Genomic DNA, 23,856 nt, shown 5'->3' on the forward strand with positions numbered 1-23,856 from the left:
GATTAAAAATTAACTCACATGAAATACAAAGTCGGGTTCTCAGTTCTAGATGAGAGGTCGGTCAGCCCTTTGTCTGAAAGTGATGGAGGCTGAGTGCACAGTGGCGTCCAGGGGAGTCCGTAGTGGGATGTGGTGGTTGACCGGCAAAAAGCCCAGAGTTTAGGCTTAGGGAACGAGCTTCCCCTTCAGGTGCGGCCCAGCCCCATCAGGTCTGGGCCCTTTGTGGAAGGGACCAGGGGAGTTGAGGTCCTCGAGATGGGAGGCTAGGAGGAAGACACGGGGAACACCGGAAAACAGAATGCTCACTACCACTCACTGCAGTGGCAGTTTGAAGCTGGATGTCAGAAGCAGCTTTCTAACACTTAGCACCGGGCAGACTCTAGAGCTCTCTAATGTTCCCTCCCTCTCCCCTATCACCCACGCTAGCTAGAAATGATTTTGTGTTATTGGCTCTTAATTGTGTGATTGGCCATTAATCAATGGCAGCTGTGTTTCCTTCCAGTCCGACACAGGCTAGTCCTGAGCCTCCCGGTCTCCATGGCAAGAACGGTGGATTTGGAAGCCCCTGGCAGTCACTCCTTTTCCCTCTCTGAGCCTGAGTTTCCTCTGGGTAAAATAAAATGGTCTTTAAGCTCCTTTCCAACTCTCTTTAAATCTGATGAATCCTCAGTTTTTGAAATCAAACCGAATGATAAGCAGAACCACAAAAAACGAACTACACAACGACTGCGATTATGTCAGACCAGAACACTAAAGCTGCATGTGTCATTGTAGTGACCCATGTGCACCCTTCTGGAGAGGACGGGGCGATGCGAGAGGTGGGGGACTCCGGGTGCAGAACGTTGGGGACGCGTCAGACGTGGTTGCTGTGTCTCTTGGTTTTGCTTACCTGTTTTCATTGTTACAAGGGAAGGCTTGTGGGGTGGGGACGGGGTGGGGGTGATATATCTGCAAATGTAAAAACAAAAGGCATCAATAAAAGTTGAGGAAAAAAGTGATTTATTGCCTCGTATGAGTCTGGTGGACCCCAGCCCCCAGAAGAAATGGACCTGGCCGCCCCCTGCCCTCCTTTCTTTTCTCCCTCAGCAACTCTGCCAGCCTTTCTAGGGGAGGGAGAAGCCCAAAGGACTGGGAGTAGGGTCCCTCCAGCCCCCGGGCCCCAAGCTTTGGAGCCACGGGCCGATCCTACCTCCATCTGAAGGCCTGCGCTTTCTCTCCCAGAACCCCAAGCTGCCCTCCAGCCCTGCCAGACATATTCTGCCCTGGACGGGCTCCGTCCCAGCCGCCGTCCGGGCCTTCCCGGGCTGCCGCACGGCTTTCCGTCCGCTGGCTTGGCCACTGAAGGGTGCTGGTTTGGGTCCCGGAAGGTCATTGTGAAACCTCTTAGTGCATCCCGGGAGTCACAGGAAATTAGCCGGGGGGGGGGGGGGGGTCGGAACAGGGAATCCCGGAGCTCCCGCCTGCCTCCTCAGGGGCCCCGAGTCCGGGAACAGCAGCCCTGAAAGCTCAGTGGCAGAGAACATGGATTTCCTCCCTCCCTCATTTTCAGGCGGGGCAGTTGATCGTGAAAGGGAAAGGACTGGTTCAGGATCACCGGGAGGGAGCGTCAGCGAGTCTACAGTCCGCGTGGGCCCCACTCCGCAGTTTTGTGTCCCACGGCTCCAGCCCTGGATGGAGATACGGGCGACAGAGGCCGGAGAAGGCTGAAGCCGGGAGAGGCCGGCCTTTCCTGGCTGCCGTGACGGCGGCCGTGCAGCAGGTGGCGCAGTCGGGCCGGTGATGGGCCGGGCTCGGGGCACAGAGCTGGGCGTGGCCGGGGTGGGGCCGGTGCCGAGCAGGCTCCTTCCCAGCGTCCCTCCCTGCCGATCCCCAGAGGTCCCTAATCGGTGCCCTCCCCCCGCCCCTTCGGCTCCGCCTCAGGCCCCTTTTCTGTAACAGGGCGGCCCCTTCTCCGAATTTAGAACCGGAAGAGGGAGGCCGGGGTTCTAGGGCCGCTCCCCCCCCCAGCCTCTGGCAAGGTGTGACCTTACACAAGTTCCCCCCCTCCCCCCGCCCGCGCCGGGCCGCACTTGTCTCCTCCCGAACTCTACGGTTTGGACAAGGCAGCCTTTCCCGGATGTAGATGCGCGGGGCTGGCCGGCCCCGGGGTCCTCGGTTTCCCTCTCTGTCAAGTGACAGGCCGGACCAGCGGCCTCTGAGCTTCCTCCCAGTTCCCGAGCCGGGATCTTAGGACTGGGAGTCCCGGTCCTCCCCTGAGCTCTGGGAGAGGGCCCCTCCCACCTCAGTTTCACTCTTTTTCTCGGGGCCTCAGTTTCCCCCCACTGTAGGACTTAATTAGATAGTCCCTAAAGCCGATCTGGCGTTCCATGAGCCTGTTCAAATCCAACGAGCATTTCTCCAGCGCTTACTATGTTCTAGGCACCCAGGAACTCACAGGAGAGTAAAGGGTGTGTGTGACTGGGGGGTGTGAGTATGAGAGTGTGAACTCACAGGAGAGTAAAGGGTGCGTGACTGTCCCTTCCTCCTTCTGAGCCTCAAGCCCCATCTCTAAAATGGGGATGACTAACAGTCCTTACGCTCAGCTGGACTGGAGAGGAGAGCACCTTACCAAACATGCTAAAGAAGGTTCAGCCATGGTCTTCTCCAGGCAGAAGCTTCCCTGATTCCTCTGCCCCCATGCTTAGTGCTTAGGAAGAGGGTCCCCGCTGGGCCCTAGCTCTCCCCGGAACTCTGGAAGTTCCAGATCCCTCCGGCTCCTCCCTTGTCCTGGACCGTGACCTTCTTCCCTTTCTCCTCGGTATCCTCCAAGGTGGCAGTGCCTCGGGTCCCCAGCCCATGCGTCCCTCGCGGCGCTCCCCCCCCCCCCCGTCCCCCAGCTCAGGCTCGGGCTGCAGCTTGGAGGAGGGGGGACTGGCTCTGTCTACATCCCTCCTTTCCCACTCTCCTGCTATCCTAGTCCTGGCCCCAGAGCCCAGCCACGCTTCTCCGGCTGACCCGCCCAATGGACAGTTCTCCAGGGGACAGGACACATGCTCCCTTACCATTGGGCCGGTTGATCCGGGCAGGGGTCAGAGAGATCTTAAATACCTAGCTGCTGTCACGAGCTGCCCGCTGGGAGAGCCTGGAGCCCCTCTCTACATCTGGGGTGCCCTGGCTGCACCCCCAGAGAAATGACACGCTAGACCGGAGAGGGAAGTCTGCTGACTGAAATGCGCTCAATTTGTGTGACTGAGGGAGAAGGGGGGACGATGATGGCGCTCCACGCAGGGAGGGAAGTCTGGAGTTGGGTCAGCTGCGGGAGGGGGATCAGGAGGCCCTCCTGAGGCGCTTGGGGGGACAGCCAGGAGGAGGTGGCCCAGTGGTCTGGGACGGAGGAGCAGGGATGAGATTTGGGACTCATTTTCGTGGAGATGATGGCTGAACGGGAGGGAGCAAGAAGAGATGTTCAGGCTAGAGCCCTGGGAGAGCCCCACACCTAAAGCGGGGAGAAGCGGGGAGACAGCCAGTGAGCGTGAGGAGGGTCAGACAGGGAGGAAGTCAACCAGAAGGGGGCAGCATGAGGGAAGCTAACCGGAGAGCCGCATCCAGGTCAAGGAGGATGAGGAGGGCGGAGTAATGTCGATCTGCTCTGGATCCAGAAGATCCCCGAATGGCAAAGCCGGCTGGGACTTTGGGACCGGGATCTGGGAGGTGGAGGCCGTGCAGTGGAGAGGGCCTCCGTACGTCTGACAACGGATCCGCCTTCTGTTCCTACTTGACAGGGGGACCCCCGGGGAAGGGCCCCCTCCCTTCTCCCCGTCTCCTGCTGGGACGGCTCTCCTGCTTAAGACCATTTGTTTTTGAGTCGAGTTTTGAATCTGAGGAGCCGAGCAGGAGGAAATCTCGCTTCTGATAAATGAAGGCAGGACCCCTCCGCACTCCCCTCCCTCGGCCCATCGGGCCCCGCCAAGCCCTTTCTCCTCCAGTCCAGAAGCAGCGGGTCCTCTGGCCTAATTTGACAGGCGGGGTCCGGCACATAGTAGGCGCTTCATAAATATAATTCAATTGAGACAGATATACTCGGAGACAGGGCGCTAAGGCCGTGCAGTTAGGATTCGACTTCCAGGCTCCACGTTTCAGGCCATTTCCCCGGCCCTACGGCTGAGTGGCGGGCTGGAAAGCCAGATTGCCAGCGATAGGGAGAAGAGACGGGCCGGGGGCGGGCGGCACGTTACTGAGCGCAGTATTGCCCAGTCGGATAAGAACTTGTGCTCGGACGCTTACTGGGTGATCTTGGACAAGTCCCTTCCCCTCCCTTCTCCTCCCGGGGCCTCAGTGTCCTTCTTTGTAAAATGAGGGGAATTGGCTCCCGGGGCCCCTTTCAGCCGGGGGCGGCCTACGAGGCTGGGAAACTCCCTTCCTCCATTTCTCTCCCCCCTCCTCCCCCACCCCAGTCTCCCGAGCCGGGAATTCACAACGCTCCGGGCCGCTCCGTTGATTGGTCCTCCCCCTCCCCGCCACCTCCCCCTCGCGGCCGCGGCCGAGCACGTGGCTGCCTCCCAGGCTTCCGGGCGCGCGCCTCCTGGCCGGGCTCTCGGGCCGCCGCCTCTGCCCTCCGGCTCCCCGGGGCCCCGAGGTCCCTGCCGGGCGCGAGCGTCTGGAGATGCTTGGCCTGGGCCGGCCTCCCGCACTAGGCCCGCGGGGCCGGCAGTCGGGGGGCTCGGCCCGGGGGGAAGGGGCGTGTGACGGCGGGGGGGAGGAGGAGGGGGCGCTCCCGGGCACGCGCCCGCGCAGTCCCAGGCCCTCGCCCCGGGGGCCGGGGGCGCGGCAGGGAGGAGCCCCGCCCCTTCCCCGTCATCCGCCCCGCCCCCCGAGCGTGGGTGTCCCCCAGGCTGGGGCTCGGCTTCTCCCTCCCGCTCCGCTTCTGATCTCATCTGATCTCATCTGCTCCCGCGGGCCCAATTATTGCTCTCGCGGCCGCCTCCCAAACCCAGAGCCCGGGCCCCGTCGCGGCCGAGTCCGGGCCCGCATCCCGAGCTCTGCCATTGGATGGCGCTGGTCTCGAACCCAAGTCCCGGGGCCGGACGGAGCTAACTCCTCGCCTTCCTCCCCGGCCCAAGGCGGCCCCGAGTTTCGGGAGCTCCATCAGCCACTAATTCTGGCGGCTGACGCCCTCCCATACCGAGCCCCCCCTTCCGGCTCGGGCTTATCTTGGACGGCCCCCCTCCTCGTTCTCTTGGGGGACCCCCAGCTGTTGTCCTGGTAGCCTCCGCTCACTATCTCCTACCTCCGAGCCTTTGCCCTTCAAGGCCCCGGCTCGAGGAACTTACCTCCCTGCCCCTTCTCCCTTCCCCAACAGATCTCTTCCTCCCCAACCCCTCCTCCCCCGTTCCCCCGCGTTTCTTTTCATTTCTTGGGATCCGGGATCCTTTTCCCCTCCAAGTCGGGTTCCACGCTCCCTGGGAACAGGGAGCTATGAAGGGATTGTGAGCAGAAGCATGCCTGGTAAAAACAACGACAACGAAACCACCCAAAGTCCTGGAGAGACTGCCCAGGAGGCATTTATGAATAAAGAAGGCTCCACGACTTACAGTAGTTAGTATTTCTGACTGCGCTCCCCAATTTAGGAGACATTTGACATTGGCTCGCTGGAGCTCGGCCATTATTTTCTGTGAACTCCGTAAGCGAGTTGTGGGACTTGGCCAAGGTCACCCGGCCGGGGGGGGGAGAGGGCCGAGTCCAGGTTTTTTCTGAACCCAGATCCCACCCTCTCGTCTGGGAGACGGCCGCCAAATCCTGTCAATCGCTTCTCTGCGACGCTCTCCCATGCCTCCTCCTTCCCCTCTCCTCCGGGCCAGTAGCTTTATTACTTACTACCAGCCTGGCTATCTCGGCAGTCTCTTAGAGACGAGTCTTCCAGCTGGGTCGGAGCAGCCTTCTAGAGAGAGCTGGGAAAGACTGATCTCTCTACTGCGTAACCTGTCTCGGCACTCACCTTCTGCAGTAGCTCACTATTAGCTCGAGGTTCAAAAGGCAAACTCCTTAGCCGGCCATTCAGGGTCCTCCCCGATCTGGCTCCCCGGGATTTTCAACCCGGTCTCAACCTGCTCCCTTCTCCCTACTGCCCCTGAAGAAAACGAAACGCCCCAGAATTCTTTTTCCTCCCTCCAGCCCTTAGACTCCCTCCAAAATCTAAGCAAACGGTAGGTAGCTCCTCCAACTCCCGCCTAGTCTAGCCGTCCCCCCCTGGTTTTAATCTTATTTGTGCCGTTTCTCTCCCAGATCGAGGCCGCTAGTCTGCCCCTCCCCCGAGCCGGCGGAGCGCCCTGCAAACAGTAGGTACTTAATGGATGTGCAGGTTGTAGAACCGCGAGGACTCTCGTGGGTTTGTGGTTCATTTTGAAAGCCCTCATCCACCCGGGATTACTTGAAAGTAGCCTGGTTCTCCAGCTGTTGTGGAAAATCCAGCTCGAGCTCCCCAGCTGTCTGCAAAGCTCTTTGTCACTTGGCTTGACCCTCAGAGGGCGGGGGCGGGGGGATGGGGGGAGGTGTCCGTGGTTTTAGCGTCTTAACAGAAGCCCCCGGGGCTGTGAATCTTTGGGGTGTCCCCCTTCCAGTTTGGGATCTCTCTCCAGATCGATCCTCCCACTGCCTCTGGACTAAAACACGCCGGGTCAGTTGGCCGCTTAAAAGCCCCCGGCAAGCTGGCTCGGCCCCCCTCGCCAGGCTTGGCACCGTTACCCCCTCTCCCCCGCTCCGCACTCCCAACTGGTCTCGCTGTTGCCCGAACTCGCTCTTTCATCTCCTCCCGCCAGGCCTTTGTATCAGGGCGGAGTAGGTGCTTTTCAGAATGTTCATTGTATTGAAATAAATCGACTGGCCTGGGAGGTGGGGGGGGGAGCTGCCCGGCTACTTTTATCAGGAATCACTTTCATTCCGTGGCTTGGAGATCTCCCAAAGGACCTTGTGTTTGGAGCCGGAGGGAAGCTCCATTTTCCAGAGAAAGAAACCGAGGTCCACAGAGGTGCACTGAGTGACTGGCATGGGAGCTGTTCTGAAAGTCCCAGCAGCTAGGACATTTTTTTTTGGGGGGGGGAGCTTCCCCGTGTGAGGGCCTAGTCTTGGGTTTCCCGGGGAGAGGAAGACTTCGGGGTGCATTCTGATGGTGGGAGAGGGGTGGGCTCTACCCCTTTGACCTCCCTCAGCACAGAAGGGCCCACAATCCCTAGAATCCCGGGAGGAGGGACCAGGAGACCCAAGATGACAATGAAAGTCAGTGGCTCACACTCGGACCCCGATTCTTCTCCCACGCACTGGGACCGTGGGCTGGGAAACCAAGCCCTGCAGGATCTGCAACCTGAGTGGGCCGGGCAAAAAAAAGGAACCCACTCTTGGAGAGCCAGTGGCTGCTCTCTCAGGAGCTGCTGAAGGATTCCCCCCCCCCCCCCCCCCCCGCTCCAAACCCCCAAAAGCCCAAGGAAAGGGCAATGCGGACAGTAGGATGAGAGGCAGTGGGGGGGAGCTTGCTGGTCTAGCACAGAAAATGCCTCCCCAGCTCCAGCCCCACCCCCCTTCCCGGCCTTTAGGAACCCCCCCCCTCTTTTGCTGCACAGAGGAGCAGAACCATTCTTTCCTGGGCTGCAGGAATCAGGCTATCTCCACGGTAACCAAGGAATGCTTGAAACACACAAGCAAATCAATGCATCCCCAGGCTGCCTCCCCCCCCACCCCAGCCCCCAAGAAAACTGGACACACACGCGCACACACGCACGCGCACACACACAGCAGCCAGTCCCGTTCCCCGGAGCCCGGCTGGCCGCTCTCGGCCCCTTTGCCAATCACCGCCCAGCTAGAAACTCGGTGGCCCGCTCTCCAGCCCTGAGGAATGGGGCTTCCCTTGGGCGTCCAGCACACAACAGGGTGCCGTGTACCGAGTCTGGAGGGGGGGGGGCGGGCGAGGAAAGCAGAAGGATCGAGAATAAAAGGAGCCACACAAGACATGAGGCCTGATACAGGTTTTTCTGTATAGAAATGTGTTTTTGACACCACAGCCTGTTGCTTATAACCAAACAGAGAGAGCAGCCAGAACACACACCCAAATGCGAAAGGAAAAGGACGAAACCTTTGAAAAGGAAAAAACAAAAAAACAAGACCAGAGACACCCCCGAAGAAAAACTCAAACCCCAAAACCCTCAGCTTTATATATGTCTCTATATATATATTTAAAAATATCTCTATATGTTTAAATATATATATTTTTTTAAAGAAAAAGGATTTTTTTTTTTTGAAAAGCTGATTGAGTCCAGAGGGCCCCAGAGAGACTGAGAGATGGGGGAGGTCCCAGAAAAGGGGAGGTCAGGCTGCCCACTGGGGGATAAAGACAATACGAAGAAAATTCACCACAACTGCTCCTGGCTAGGGTCAGGAGACTCCAGAGAACAGATTGTCCCATCCTCAAACTTGGGCAATTTTTTTTTTTTTTTTTTTTTGGAGAGGCTTTTTTTTTTTTCTTTTTTTACTTATTTTTTTTGTTTGTTTTTTTGTTTGTTTTTGTCTTTTCTTTTCTTTTTTTGTCTTTTTTTTTTTTTTTTTTTTTTTAGCACCTGTACAATAAAACTGTACCATCTACAACCAGAGAAGGCCAGGGAGGGGCCACCCTCTCTCCCCAAGAACTGTTCTGAAAAATAGCAGTCCATAGAAAAGTAACAAGCTCATATCCATCTGGGTGTTTGAGAAAGGGAACTGAGTAGGTGGAAGGGGGGGGGGCAATGGACTGAGGGCTCCTCCAAAGGGAAGCCTGGGAGGGCCAACCCGCAGCTGGAGCCGGTGGAGTTGGGGCCTGTGCTGGGGGTGGGTGGGTGGGGTAGAGAGAAACGTTTCTCTTGCCTTTGCCTGGGAAACAGCTGAGTCCTGGAGGCGACATGTGGCCAAGGGTCAGGGAGCCTAATGAAGGCGTCAAAAGAGAATGTGGGGGAGTGAGAAGGAAGGGAGGGAGAGAAGAGAAAGAGGAGAATGGCAATGGGGAGGGGTAGAGAGCAGAATGGCAGTAAGGGACGGGAAGAGAATTGAAGATGAGGGACAGTGGGGAGAGGAAGGCACAGGAGGATGGGCACTGAGAGCAAAAAGAGAGGGCAGAGGATGAAGGGGAGGACAGGAGGGGTAGAAGGAGGGAAGAAGGGTCCTGGCACCCCCCTGACTCATTTTCCACCGCCCTTTTGTTATAGCAGTTCATTAGCCCTTCACCCCAAACAGAACTAAGCTAAGGCAGAGTTGTTGGAAAGCACGTGTGAGCCAAGAGCGGGACAGGGTTAGGGAGAAGGGTAAGCGGGAGAAAATCCGCAACCCTTGGGATCCAAGCCCCTTGTGCTTGTAGACAGCATCACACAGCTCTGCCCGCCCCCCCCCCCCACTGGGCTTCCCAGATGGTCATCGGCTTCCCCCTCCTACCGGGAAGCCCCAAAGGTCTGGCCTGGGGAGGGAGGCTGGGGAGGGGGCACCTCCCGGGGCTTCTCCAAAAAAAGAAGGGGGGAAAAACCAAAAACAAAAAAAGTGAACAAAGCCCCTCCTTCAAGATGATGTCTCAAATCATCACAGTGATACAGACTTCTCAGAAACCAAGGAAACAATACAAATTAAATACTAATTAAATAAATAGTATGGAAGACATGGAGGCAGATACGGGAAGGGGCCTGTTGCTAGAGAAAGAGTTTTCTAATTTCTCCACCAGGGCTGGCACCGCCAACTGGACCTGGGTCCATATCCCTCGGCCCGGGGATCCCTGAGCCCGCCTAGAGCCGGGCACCGGAGCCGCCCGTCAGGGCTGGGTCCCCGGCCTAGGAGGGTGAGGTGAGCTGAGCGGAGGGCACCCTGCCCCCTCTCCCAGTCACTGCGGGTCCTCTCTGATACATTTTTCCCCCTTTGAGCACAACTAGAGGGAGGTGAGAGGGAATCTGAACCCAAACACTCCAGTCACTAATGCTGGCATTGATAAGGCTGCTTCTAGTTGGTCCGTATTATTGCCTCATACTGCAGTCAGTCCGAAAAAAAGGGGAGGGGGTGGGGGGACCGGAGGAAGGGGGCGCCAGGAAGCGGGCTGACGGGCAAGCCCATCAGCTGCTCCAGGGCTGGAACTCGACCTCAGACCCTAGGAGCTGCAGCAACTCGGGCTCGTAGCGGATCAGCTCGACAGTCTCAGTGCTGCTCGCGGGGCCCGAGTCGAGACCGCCCGGTCTCTCGGCCGGGGTGAGCAGCTGGCTGGAAACCACCTGCCGGTAGAATTCCACCTTGGGCAAGGTGATGATTTCAAAGTGCGGGAAGCGGGCCTGGAATATCCGGGACGACAGCTTCAGTCTCTTCAGGACATCTGAGAAGAGGAACCAGTTGCAGGGCCTTTGGAGAAGCAGACACAGGGAAGACAGGTTGGCCAAGAGAAGAAAGAGAGCCACGGGGGCCGCACAAGGGAATGCTGGGAGGCCGTCCGCTTGGCCGGGGCCAGAGGACCACGAGGAGGGCCACGTAGCTCTCTTATGGTCGACACCCATTCTAACGGGGCTGGTGAAGAGACGTGAGAGCCAGTCAGGGGTGGGATTGTGCCTGCCTGCCAATGGAGTCCGGGTGGGAGCTGGTCTCTCCATCCAGAAAGGAGGCCTGCTATAGAGAGAGCCCCCCGCTTGCAAACGGAGTGAAAGAGAAAGACTCGGCGGGAGTCCTCGTGACCTAGGGTTGACCACATTTCCTTCACCTGACAATCTACTGCCTCTTCCTTCAAATGGGACTAATTCTGCCTCCCCCCGCTCCCACTCCTTCCAGTGGCCCCCAAAGCTTTCCAAGCTCCTGATTGGATGCCCTGGGAGACCCCCCTCTTTATCAGCCTCAAAGACTAAATTTTCCTTTGCAGTGAATCCCCCCCCCCCCATCACCAACTTGTGAAGAACAACAGAAGCTGTCATGGAAATCATCTGCTTGATTCCAAAGGGGCTCCATTTGGCACCCAGGGTCCTCCAGCTGCAGGCCAGGACCCTGGGGAGGGGGGGCGAGGAGCCCGGTGAGAGTTGCCTAGCTCTAACCCCCCGGGGCAGGCCCCCCAGCCCATTTACTGCCTCAGGCCAAAGATCCGGTTTCTGAGGGCAAGGTGGGAGGTGGGAAATGGGAGGTGGGGGCCACTCTGCAGGAATTCATTAACTGTGCAATACTATCCCTAGAGCTCCCCCCCTTCAGGGATCAGCTTATGTACGCCCAGAAGAATAAGGACCATAAGCCCCTGAAACTTGATACTGGTGGGTGTTAGCAAGGAGACTATTTTTACTCCTATCTGGCCATTTGGTCTGGGGAGGGGGGGAGAGGGAGCAGAGAGGCTGCAAGTGGGCCTGTGGCCCAGTGGTTAGAGCCTCCCCCTTTAGCTCTGCTTCTCCATAATCCTGACGGACAGCTCACTTGCCTAGCAGATTTCTTTCCTTTGCCTTTTCCCCCCTTGCTTTCTCTAAGAAGAACTTTGGCTGACTAGATTCAGAAACAGAGACTCCGAGGAGAGAGTTCCTAACTCCGGTTCTGAGCCATTCTGTTAAGAACGATCACTCTAGCCCACTTCACTGCTCTTTCCATGTGTTCTTCCTGTGACTGTGAAACTTCCCCCCTCCAATTTTAGGATACTGGATGGGGCTCATTCAACAACACTCTCCTCGGGAGTGGGGCCGTGCTGGGGGGCACAGTCGATCACGCACAGATCAGATTCCGAACCCGAAGGCATTTTAGAGGCCATGGAATCTACCTCCTTCCCAATTTGCAGATGAGGAAACTGAGGCACAGCATGGTTAAATGACTGGCCCCAGGGTCACAGAGTTGTTGGGGGTCTAAGAAAGGATCTGGACCCAGGTCTTTTGGATTCCGAGTCCAATGCCCATTCACTACGCTCTCCACAAGCGCTTATTAAATGCCTACTGTGGGCCAGGCACCGGATTAGGTGTTGGGAATTCAAGGACAAATAGGAAATGGCCTGTTAGAGCTCGAATGGGCATGGGGGCTTAGGTGAGACCACACATGCGAGGGACCGCTACCGAGTTCTCTCTTGTTCTCGTTCTCTGTCTCTGGGAAAGTCAGCGATCGCCTCTTCATCCTCCTCAAGGGAGGCGGAGCCATACCCCTTATGGGGTCCGTTCGGCTCCTTCCACGGCACCCCGCTGGTCAGAAGAGCCCTAGCTTCAGAGCTGGGAACGGATCAGATTTAGAACTGGCTTCACTAACCCCCTATGTGCCCTTGGCTAAGTCCCTTCTCCCACTCTGGAAAGCAGACTGGGTCCAATGACCCAAACCTTCCCATCTGGTTCTCAACCAAGGTTTCAGATCGATTTCGCTTTGGGGAGCTACGAGCGGGCGAGAGTCTATCTGAAAAAGATCTGGGGGTTTTGGTGGACCCTGGGGTCAATGTGTCTCAAATGCAGGCTAGAGCAGCTGGAACAGCTGCTGCTCTTATTCTCTGGGAAGAGAGGCAGAGGGCCTAGAACCAGGGAGGAGCCTGGTCAGAAGCCCAGAGCTGGACTGCTAGGTTCAGCTGAGGGGGAGGGGAGAGCATATTTTAGGAAAGACACTGATAAGCTGGAGTGTGTCCAGAGAAGGGTGGCCGGGCTGGCGAAGAGGCCGGGGATCAGGCCTTCTGAGGCTCGTCTGAGGCGCTGGCCTCCCACCGAGGCCCGGGCTGCCCCCTCAGGTAGAGACTCCCCCGCCCCGGAAGTCTCCTTCCTCTTCCTCCTCCTCCTCGGAAGAAGCAGGGGTTGAGATCCGTGCTCAGCGACCTGATTGGATCAGACGGCCGGTGGGCCTCTTCCAACTGCCTCTGGGCAGCCAGTGGCTGGCGATTAACCGCTCCCCAGCCCGCTCTGCAGTCCTGCAGTCCTGCCTTTGGCAGTAGAGACACCGACCCCCTTTAACTGTTCCCAACAACGAGTCTCTATTTCTTGAGTACCTGAGATTTTGGCAAACTTTCCTTGTGTCCTCCCGCCCATCGGGGCCAATACCGTGTAATGTCTCCTTGCAAGTAGGGGCTGTTTCCTTTCTGTCTTGGGAGCCCTCAGCACTGGAGCTGACATATCACAGGGATTGAACAAACAACTGACAAGTAACTGGCAAAGTCTGGGCTACAAGGGTACAGTGGGGATCCCCGGCCCCCCTCCCCGACCCCTGGACGCTGGGCCCTCGGCTAGCCCCCGGCAGGGGCCTCCCTCACACTCACCCACGGGAAAGCGACACTTGCAGGTTGTAAGTGGGAAGCAACGGCTTGTCCGAGAACTCGAATATGAAGTCGTCCGACTCCCGGTCTTCCTCGTCATTGTCCGAGGCTCCGGGGGGGTTGTCCAGAAGGTCACACTTGGCCCCGTCCTTCCCCTCTGTGAAGAGAGCACACATCCACATGGAGAACCGGGACCCGCTGCGTCTAGCTCGAGGGCACGGGCTCCTGAGTGCACGTCAGTGGCCGGAAAGGCCAAGCCTGGCAGATAGCAGCAGCAGCTGCTCCTTCCTGTCTCAGAGAGCAAGGGAAGGCTGAAGCCCTTTCCTCGCACAGCCCTATAAGGCAAGGAGCACCACCCGGACACTGCTGTGCCCATTGAGCAGAGGAAGAAACTGAGGCTCCCATGGGCCAAAGGACTCGGCCAGGGTCAGCCGGCTCCCAGGTACCCACCTCGCGTCTTCTAGGAGACGGAGGGGTTGGTAAAGAGCAGCTCGTTCAGGGTTCTCATCTGACAGTCGAGGAAAATAAGGCCCACAGACATCACAGGTTGTCCGAGGTTACCCGGGAAGTAAACAGTGGCTGAGACTTGAGTTTGGGTCTCCTGACTCCCGAGCCGGTGGCCTTTCCCCACCCGCCCCATGCTCCTTGTTGGGAAAGGGAGGGCACGGGACCCAGGCCTTCAGAAGAAATGAATTCTAAGTCCAACAGTTCTATGCTCGTCTCCCCCTCTTCTCCCGTCTCCTAAGGCTGGGGAGGGAGGGACGCACAAAGCACCCTGGGCCTGTCAGGCCTATGCCTCAAATCCTGGCCCCACCGGGAATTCTCAGCGTGACTTTGGCCAAGGACCCTTCCCCGGGCCTCAGTTTCCCCTTCCATAGAAAGAGGGGCTTAAGACTCCACGGGCTCTGCCATCTTATGGCCTGTTGAGAAGGCAGCTGTGGCAGCTTGGGACCGAGAACAAAGCCAATAACGTGTTTCCCCAAGCTTGGGCCGGCCCAGTCAGGATGGCTAAGGTGGCCTGGGGTCAGCAATGGGCCTGTGTGGCCTACTCCTCCCTCTCCCTGACCTCCCCCACACTCGGGGAATTTCCTTCAGTCTCTGGCCCAATGAGGGAGCCCCAAACCAGCCCAGCTGGGGATCTGGTTAGCATCAAAAGGCAGTGGGGCTCGGGTCAGGAGGTCGAGAGCTTGGGGGTAATTACTATCTCAGATGCGGGAGAAGGCCGGAGAGGGACGGAGGGATGAGAATGGAAAGGCCACTGAAGTCCAACTCGGGAGACTCGAGTTCAAATCCCAGCCCGGCCCCTAGCCTCAGAGACTTCCCTTCTGTGTAACAAGGGGAGGATGTGGCCTAGGCTCCAGCCCACCGGGGGCTGTTGGAAGAGAAGTGATTGGGAAGCCTTAGAGCCATAGCGAGATGAGGTCCCCAGCACCCCCCGAATTGCCGGGCCCACCCAGGCCAATGGCAGGGGAAAGGGACACAGGAGGAAGGGAAAAAAAGGAGCACATGAAAGGGCCCCAAGGTCGCCCTTACTTGGTTAACTTGGACAACACAGCTGGGAGTCAGGGGAGGAGAGGTTCAGGGCGGGGGTGGGGAGGAGAGAGCCTGTAATTCAATGGAAGCTGGGAAACAAGAGGGACCCAATTCTATCTCAGATGACACCCCCTGCGCCTCAGTTTCCTGCTCCATAAAAAGAGGGGACTGTCCCTTCCAGCTCAAAATCTATGATCCCGAGGCAATTATTTTGCTCCACAAGAACCCACGCGAAAGCTGCAGAAGCATCCAGTAAGTGCTCACTTGAGTAAGGGGCTGGGAATACAAAGGCTCCCTTCAAGTGTATATTCTGTGGGGCAGGGAGGCAGCTAATAAGAGTGCTATTAATAACGGTATTTCTTGGAAGAAGGGAGGGACCCAGGAAAGGTTATCTAGAAGAAAGCTTAGGAGGAAGGAGCAAGGGCAGTCGAGCCATCAAAAGTGCCGAAGGCGGGCACAGACGTGGGGGATGGAAAGCGCACTTTGGGGCAAGTGTCCATAAACATTCATTAAGCACCTAATATGTGCCGGGCACTGTGCTAAGTGGAACCAGAACGTGGAGGAAACAAAGGGGAGGAGAATGAGAGAAATCTGGGGTGAAAGGGGGAGGCAGGCTGTAGCCAGCCATAGCCATGCCAGGCAGCCCTGAGGATCCTGGCAAAAGGGGGCACAGGGGGGGTGGGGAGAACTTACCCAGTACAGAGCTGCTGTAGAAGTCCCAGGCCATTTTCGGGTCACCCTCTGGGCGACCCTGAAGATCTAAAAGGTGATCTGGGGGAAGAAAGGAAGGAGATAAAGCACAGGCAGCCGGGGCAGGAAGGCCTTGGACCAGGGCCGTGCCAGAGCCAGTTCAGACTGGCTTGGAGCCTTGAGCCCTCAGAAATCAGCAAACCTCCTACAAATCAAGGCTTGGTTACCGGCCGATAGTCGAGACTTAAGAAAGCAGTGGAGAAAATGCAGATTAAAGTGAAAAGGCCCTTGTGAGAGTATTTTTTTCCCCAGAGACCTGGCTGTTAACCATTTCCTAGCATATCACCAACTAGGCCCAAAGCATACCTGTAAGAGGGATGAGGGGGACGAAGCGGAACGGAGGCTAGAGAGCCGTCCGGTCGCTGTCTTCAATGCTGCTTTATTCAGACACGCAGCGCTGCACAGTGGGAAGGGTGCTAGGAAACTAGGCTTTAAAAGGGCTGAGGGGACGTGAGCAAGCTAATTCCAGGCTAAGGACAGTCAGGCATTCTGGGAAACAGTTATTGCAACAATAACTATAAAATCAACAGAAATATCAGCAAGAATCTGGCCGGTTACAATAACCCAGTGTGGATGACATTATCTGTTGGAGGTAAAAAAGAAACAGTCTTCTTCCCTCCCATCAGCGACTGAAAAGTTGAATTGTTAGGTAGGGATTTATCTGTTGAGTTGAACCACAATGTAACTCTCTACAAACAAACAAAAAAACAAATAAAAGAGAATGCTGGACCCAGTCACAAGATGGGAGGATGAGTTCCAGCTCTAGGTCCGGCACATCCTTTGGGGACATGTCGGAGCACCAAGGTCATCCTCTGCAAAATGGGTATCCTGGCGCTGATGCGGCTCCCTCAGTGAGGAGCTGCAGTGTGTACCCTGGGAACCTTAAAGGCCTCTAGAAATAGGAACTTCCATCATGCGATGTTTGAGAATCACAGCATCCCTACAGGAAGGGAGGCGCCTCACTGAGCGCCATACTAAGATGAGTCAACTGAGGCCCCAAAATGCCCCCTGATCAACACGCACTTTTCAAAGGGTCTACTATGTACACAGTGGAGAGGCTTCAGAAGGAAGGGGGTCCAGGAGGCAGGCTCAAGGCCCTCTTGATGCAGAGTAGGGCTAATCACCTGATCTCTCAGTTCCTCAGTGACCTTCTAAGATTAGAGAACTGTTACTGATTTAATGGCCTTCCAATCCACTTTGTCCCTGAACCACAGGCTCCCATCTACCTGGCAGTTAAAAAACTGTGTGTGTGTGTGTGTGTGTGTGTGTGTGTGTGTGTGTGTGTATGAGAGAGAGAGAGAGAGAGAGAGAGAGAGAGAGAGAGAGAGAGAGAGAGAGAGAGAGAGAGAGAGGAGAGACAGAGAGAGAGAGACGGTAACAGAGATAGAGAGAGTGAGAGAGACACAGAGAGAGAGAAAGAGAGAGATGAGAGAGAGATGGAGAGATGGAGAGAGAGAGAGAGAGAGAGAGATTGACCCCCATTCAAGTGTGAGCTTTTTAAATTCAGAGAGACTCTATATGTTTTCCCTTTGTATCCCTAGTACCTGGAACATAATAAGTGCTTAATTAATGTTGGTTCTTTTCCATTTGTTAATTTTCTTTCACCCGCTTCTCCCGTACTGCCGAAATCACAGGCCCCAACTTAAAGCAAGCGCAGGGGAAAATAAGAGAAACGGGCCAGCTGTAGCTGCCTCTGCCCGCCCGCCTGCCCTCAGGGGGCCCACACTCTGGCCCGCTGCTAAAGTCACAAAGCCGCTAAGTACTGGAGGAGATCTTGAGGCCAGAATTCTGGAGCTGGCAGAGACTTCGATTCTGGCAGTGACAAATGGCAACGTACAAAGTGCTATACAAACTATATAAATGTCAGCGGTGCTTATTATTTTGCCACTTCCAGGATCTGCACTTGTGTCCTCTTGGGGGTGACCTCCTATGCCCCATATGGAAACCCTGCCATGGCTTCCGTTAAAGGTCTGGCCAGCCAGAGGGACAGCCGATCCATCACTCCGGCCGGCCGATAGTGAGCCAATTAAGGAGGGATGCCGGCCCACAGCACCAGGTGCCTCCACTTGAAGCCTCTTGAGCAGAGGGGCCTTGTCAAAGCTCGGCCTCCAGTGTCACATGCAGCCTTGGGCCGCCTTCCGAGGAGGGCTGAGATGATTGCAAAGCCACAATGCCTCCCATTTCTCTAGCCCTTCTGGGCTTGTGAGGCGGGAGGTGGGACATTTATCCCCTATGTGACAGACTCACAAAAGTGACTCGCCTAGAGTTCCCTGGTTAGTAAGCATTGGGGGCGGAATTCGAATTCGGATCTCTCCCTACTCTGTGTTAGACATGCTTCTCGCTCCAGCTTCAGGAGATATACTCATTCAAGGCTTGTCTAAGTCTGGCAGGTTCCCCTTTTTCCTTGGGGTCAATATCCTGCTTACACATTTCAGGGCAAGGGGCAAGCTAGAGGTCTCAGTGACTACAACAACAGCACTGGAGTCAGGAGGACCCAAGTTCAAATCCGGTCTCAGACACTTAACACTTCCTGGCTATGTGACCCTGGGCAAGTCACTCATCCTCAAATGCCCAGCAAAATAAACCAACAAAGAAATACATGAAAATAAAGTTAGGTCAAATCCCCGGAGCCCAGTCCCATCAGCTTCCTTCCTTTTCTGACTCTCTTCTCCCCATCTCCTTTTTCTCTCTGGTTCTACCTTATACCCTAGAATCTTATTTTTTTGGGGAAAACAGACCCGTCCCTACCTCTCGGTGTTCTTGTTATCTCACAAGATCCACTTCCTCAAGGAAAAATGTGAAAAGAACCAAAGCAAGGAACTGTAATAATAACGAAACACGGTCCCCGAAGTGGAGTCAGATGCCAAAATAGGGCCCCAGGATTTGTTCTGTTTTCCTCAAATCTAATTTCATTATTCTCCCCGCCTCCCCGGCCCCGATTCTTCCCAACAGAAGAGGAAAAACTGGTCTCTTTTCATTAGTCTAGATTGGATATTGCTTTCTTCCTCCAGGGGTCAAAGGTAAATTAGTCACATGCCCTGCCAGTAATTTGGCCCAAAGGGAGGGATTCTAAGAGACTCTTTGGGGATTAGACTTTTGGGTGTTTGGTGTCCGATTGGGTGTCTGTCTGTGTGGCATCCTCTGCAACAATCACTGGTCCTTTCTACACCGGCCCTGCGGCGAGGCGGCCAGCGTGGTTATCGTCCCCGTCACAGAGACACAGGAAGCAAGACCAATGGCGGATAATTGGTTGGGAGCAAAGTCGGAATTCCAGACTAATTGCAGTAAATCCCAAGAGAAAAACAAGCCTTGGCACATTGATCCCTCATAGGGGATCTGCTAAAGCAGAGGACATAGGAGCTGAGATCTACAGCAGAGACGCATCTCAGAAGCCACGTTTGTGAAGTTCATCCCTCTCATGTTACAGATGAGGAAACTAAGGCAATAACCTCTCCCAGTATCTTGAGGTAATAACTATTCCCAGGCTCATGTGTCTCTTAAGTGCCTTGAGGCAGGATTTGAACCTGGTGTTCCTAAGTCCAAGAGCAGCGCCTCATCCATTACGCCCGTGGTTCTCTGTGTGACAAGGACACCGGCCCCCGGGGACAGGGCAGGGGGAAGAGTCCCTAAGACCCTTTCAGGGGATGGATCCTCAAGGACAAAACTTTTTATTTAAAAAAAAAAAAGCTAAACCGTTTTTTGTTTTGAATATATGGCTATCAGTAACCATAAGCCAGAAAGCATTTGGGGGAGTCTTTAATAATTTTTAAAAGGGTAAAGGGGGGGATCCCACAAGCAAAAAGTATGAGAACTGCTGTACAAGGCCATGTTGTCACCCAGCTTCAAGAAGAAACGGGGGGTCAGGATGAAGCTCACTCAGCTTATAAAAGTGACAGTGGGGATTTGAAAGGCAGGGATTCACACCTGAAACTTCAGGGTTCTTTCCATTGTACCAGGCTATCTCAGTGGGGGGGAGGGGAGCTCTAGAACCCAATTCACAAGCACCTTTTCAAGGAGCAGACCTGTCTGTGCTCTGGGTCTCCCTCCCTCAAGGACCTTCTTTTCCTCCATATACACTTGTACATTGCGAGGCACATACAGAACAAGAAAAAGTGAGGAAGGAAGGAGAAGTGCACCTCAGAAACTCCCAGCATGCCCAGCCGGTTGGCAGGCAGGCAGTCAGTCGCAGCTTGCAGGCCTCTCCATACTCCAGCTAGCTACCCATCCCACTTTGGGACAGCTCTCATTGGGAGGGGCTCAGTCCCTCTGAATGACTTTCACCCACCGCTCCCGGTCCTGACCCCAGGGGGCTGAGCAAAGACAGTGTCTTCCCCTTGAAAGTGGCCATTTGAAAAGAGCACATGTGGCTCTCCCCGCGCCTCTCCTACAGGCTAAACACTCAAAGGCCATCTTCGATGATGTGGTACAAGTTCACATTCTGCTCCAATTATCCTCTCTGCCTGGAATATCCTAACAGGGGTGGCTATCTCAGGGAAGGGAAGGGACCCGGGGAACCGTGCCGTGGAGGAGGGGGGTCAAGGAGAAGGGGGAGAGACGAAGGTAATGATTCCAGTTTTGAGGTCGCAGGAAGAACAAGCCAGTTAAAACTCAGAGGCTCCTAGAAGGTCAGAACTGGAAGGAGCTGGAAGATGTTAGTTCAGTGAACGGAAGGGGAAGCTGAGGCTGCCCGAGTCACACAATTGGTTCAATAACATCGTGCCAGAATGCTTTAGATTGGCCCGGCCAGGGTCAGCTCCTTAGAGTGAGTCTGCCCTGGGTCACTCTGCATGGGGTCCCAACAACATACACGGCCGGCAGGTCAGCAGGAAAGATATCGTACTGTCGTGCTTTTTCAGCTGGGTGCTAATGGGTCTGATTCACACTTATTAGCCGAGTGACTCTGGGTAAGTCACAGAGAAGTGGCTGGCTTTGGGGCCAGGGGACATGGGTTTGAATCTCTCCTTTGCCAACTTCTTACTACCACCTATGTGACCTTGGGTAAATAAAGCCCTTCTCCTATCTGGGTCTCAGTTTCCTTCTCAGTAAAATGGGGAGTTTGGATACGATTTCTTCTGGATTTTTACTCTTGTTTCCATCTGTATCTTCTGCCTTTCCCTCGCTTATTTCGGACAATATTTCTCCTCTCTCTCCTACTTTTGAAACCATCTCTTGTAACAAAGACTAAGTAGAGAAAAAAATTGCCACCGCCGCCACGGCTTGGCGAAAAAGCCAGCACCCGTGACCGAGAGATGCCATCAAAGGTTCCCTTCTGCTCAGAGGCCCCGAGCACTCTGGGAGCCTCGGGCTTCTCAGCTGGCCGGGGGATAATGAGCCAGGTCCTCTTCGCCTCCCAGCCAGTGGTATAGAAATGGTGACTATAATTATACCCGCCTTCTTCAGCTCCCTGCAGCTCCTCCCCGAGCATTTCAGCTGCCCAGCCTACAGCTGTTCTCCCGGAGAGGCTATTTCCAGGAATGACCGACAGTCCCTCACATACACTTGGAGTAACTGGACGGAGACAGGATGAGCCCAGCCGGCCTAGAGGGGGGAGGGCGGGGGGAACCCAGCCGTGATGTCACAAAGGGATGGACAAAAACAGGAGAGACCGACTGAGCATGCCCGGTGAAGGCTTCGGCAGAGCCATACCGACCCCCCCCCCCCTCCAGGGGAGCAATCTCACTGAGGGCCAAGGGTTAGTTTTTGACTAATGGAGAAATGTATATTCCTGGGGGAAGGGGGCTACCCCACAGATTCAATGGGGCTTTCCTGGGGTAGCCAAGGAAGAGATGGGGAGGAGAAGGATGCTGGGATGTGAGCGAGTTTAATGCCTGAGGGTTCCAATATAGGTCCAGCCCCCAGGACTTCTCTCTAGTCAAAAAGACAAACCCCCCCCCCCAAAAAAAAAGCCCATCTCTTTGCAGATAAAGACTGATTCAAAATGCTAGTTCTTGACTTGCAGCTGCCGCTCCCCAACTGCAAAGGGGAATGGCTTCTACTTCTAACCGGGGGTGGGGGGAGTGGGTGGACAGAAGGCTTATCATCCTCAGTTTTATAGAGAAGGAAACTGAGGCACAGGGGAGAGAGGAAGGAAGTGTTCCAGGACTTCTTCCGTCTTTGAGATCTCCGGAGCCAACTGCCTCCCGTGAGGAGACCCGGAGAGAGGAAAGGACTCGCTTGGCTGAGGTCACAGGGCTGGCGCCCATGCTGGAACCCAGGTTACCCGGCTGCAGTTTGGTACTCTTTTCACATGGTATCAGTTGACACAGGTGGGATTTTCAGTAAAGTCCCTTGATCCCGAGTCCAGGAACCTTTTCACAGCCTAAAGACAAGTGCCTCCGAGCAGAGACAAAGCCTCTCTCCAGGTGGCCAAGGAGGAGGGAGGCCTAGGGGCTTTGACGGGGCCAATTTCTGGCGGGCCCTAAAGGCCACCTGGAAGGGCCGTGCAAACAGCCCCAATCTCTAAAGATTAGGTCCGGGGGATGGGACTCAGGCAGCCCTCTCGGGACAGGTGTGAGCAAAGCTTGGGCTTTCTTTTGTTTTTTTTTTTTGAAACCTTTTCGAGCTGAGGAAATATCGGCTTTCAGCCATAAAATGTAAACTCCTCGCTCACACATGCCAGGAGTTGTGGGAAGACCCATCGGGATCGAGGGTGACAAGGATGCTGGGAAGGAATAAACGGACTCCAACACAGCGGCGTTCAAAAAAGGAACGGGACCTTGGAAGGGGGGGCAGCTGGAGGTGGGGTCTAGATCACATGAACTCATACACACATGTGCACACACGTGTACACACACACACATGTGTACCCGCTGCCTGCTCTGTTGGGCTAGCCTTAAGAAAAGGTCCCTCAGTACTTGGTGCAGCTTATTTTCTTTGTGGCTTCGATTTGGCCCTGCTGCTGATGGTCATGATTATCTCAGCGTCCCAGAGTTAAAGCTGAAAGGGACCTCAGAGGTTATCCACTTCAACCCCTTTCGTTTTACAGAGAAGGAAACTGAGGCCCAATGATCCAGAGGGCCTTAAAGGGTCAAAGGTCTAGAGCTGGGAAAAGGCTTTGGAGGCTATTTAATCCAACTTCCTCATTTTGCAGAAGGGGAAACTTAGGTCGCTCAGGTGGTCACAAAGGACGGTATCGATCAACCGAGAAGGATATATTCCGGTTGTGAGCTCAAGAACCACTGGCAGAGGAAGGGGAGGCCCAGCTAGATGGAACATTACATAGAGCACTGGCCCTCAGTCAGAAGGAACTGAGTTCCATTCCAACTTGAGACAAAACATTTACCAGCTGTGTGACCCTGAGCAAGTCACTTAACCCCACTTGCCTTCCCTCCCAGATAATACATTAAAACAGAATCATCAGGGGTGGGGAAGGGGGAAGGGCTTCTGCCCTGACCACAGGCTGGCAACTGGGCCCACCCCCTCCTGAAGAGCCTTGCTAGCGGGGCCGGCGCTTACCGCTGAGAAATGTCTTCATCTTTTCACTGCTGGCGAGTTTCAGGGCCGTCTGCCCCGAGTAGGTGGCGAGGGTGGGGTCCGCCCCGTAGGAGAGCAGGAGCCAGATAGTCTCCAGGTTGTCGTTGACCGCAGCATCGTGGACGGGCCTGCAGAGAGAGGGCAGGGGGAGCGTGACTAGAGGGGAGGACGGGGAGGGCTGACGGAGGCGGGCCCTCGCTCCTACGGCGCCCTCGTGCAAGCAAGGCTCCTCAAACTTGCCCCGCTCTCGTCTCCTTTTCACCCGAGGAAGCTTTACGCGACACCGGCTATAGGGGAAGGGCCACTGAGCAAACACCGGCTGAGGAGGGATCGGTGCTCAGTGAGCCCCCGGCTTAGCAAGCTTGGCTTTAGAACGTGTCATCCCAGTGGATCCCAGAACGAGCTCTGACTTCTCCGAGTGTTAAAGGCGAGGGACCAGGCCTCGGAAAGTTGCCGCGAGTGGCCCAGAGGCCCAGAGGTAGTGAGCGTCGCAGGCAGAATTCCCCCAGTGCCCCATCATCCACACAAGCCAGCGTTCGGTGCCCAACAGGGAGAGAGTTGTGTAGTCACCTGACAGGAATGAGTTTGCAAAGTGGCACCTCGTAGGCTTCAGGAATAACAGCTACAAGAGTCCTTCCATCACCAAGCCCACTCCATCGAGATGACGGGGAGGGGGTGGGCAAAGGCCTTGAGCTGCTGGCCTGGTAATTGTGGGCAGGCGTAAGTTTCTATGACATCAGGCCGCCTCAAGCATTAGGAGAATTGAAGCTTGGAAAGCTTCTTATACATTGGCTAGCTCCAGCGCTTCATTTTACAGATGAGTAAACTGAGGCACCTCTTCCCCTGTGATTGTGCAAGCACTTCCTAACAAAGACCAGAATTCAAAACCAGGGCTTGTC

At 55.6% G+C, this 23,856-nt stretch overlaps 1 protein-coding gene across 6 annotated transcripts in view; it reads right to left on the reverse strand.

Annotated features, from left to right (window-relative positions):
- Positions 1-9,616: 9,616 nt before the first annotated feature.
- BCORL1 (BCL6 corepressor like 1) overlaps positions 9,617-23,856 on the reverse strand; it is a 66,357-nt gene continuing 52,117 nt past the window's right edge. For 4 of the 6 annotated variants that reach the window (XM_074278520.1, XM_074278518.1, XM_074278521.1 and 1 more), the window contains 5 exons: positions 22,940-23,085; positions 15,428-15,505; positions 13,205-13,358; positions 12,938-13,054; positions 9,617-10,368 (listed from right to left, as the gene is read on the reverse strand). In XM_074278520.1, the coding sequence (XP_074134621.1) occupies positions 10,089-10,368; positions 12,938-13,054; positions 13,205-13,358; positions 15,428-15,505; positions 22,940-23,085 (775 nt within the window). In that variant the 3' untranslated portion in view covers positions 9,617-10,088. The remainder of the gene's footprint in view (positions 10,369-12,937; positions 13,055-13,204; positions 13,359-15,427; positions 15,506-22,939; positions 23,086-23,856) is intronic. The other 2 variants (XM_074278522.1, XM_074278523.1) reach the window with 1 other exon arrangement.

The sequence above is a fragment of the Sminthopsis crassicaudata genome, chromosome X, assembly GCF_048593235.1.
Source record: "Sminthopsis crassicaudata isolate SCR6 chromosome X, ASM4859323v1, whole genome shotgun sequence".
NCBI classification, from domain to species: Eukaryota; Metazoa; Chordata; class Mammalia; order Dasyuromorphia; family Dasyuridae; genus Sminthopsis; species Sminthopsis crassicaudata.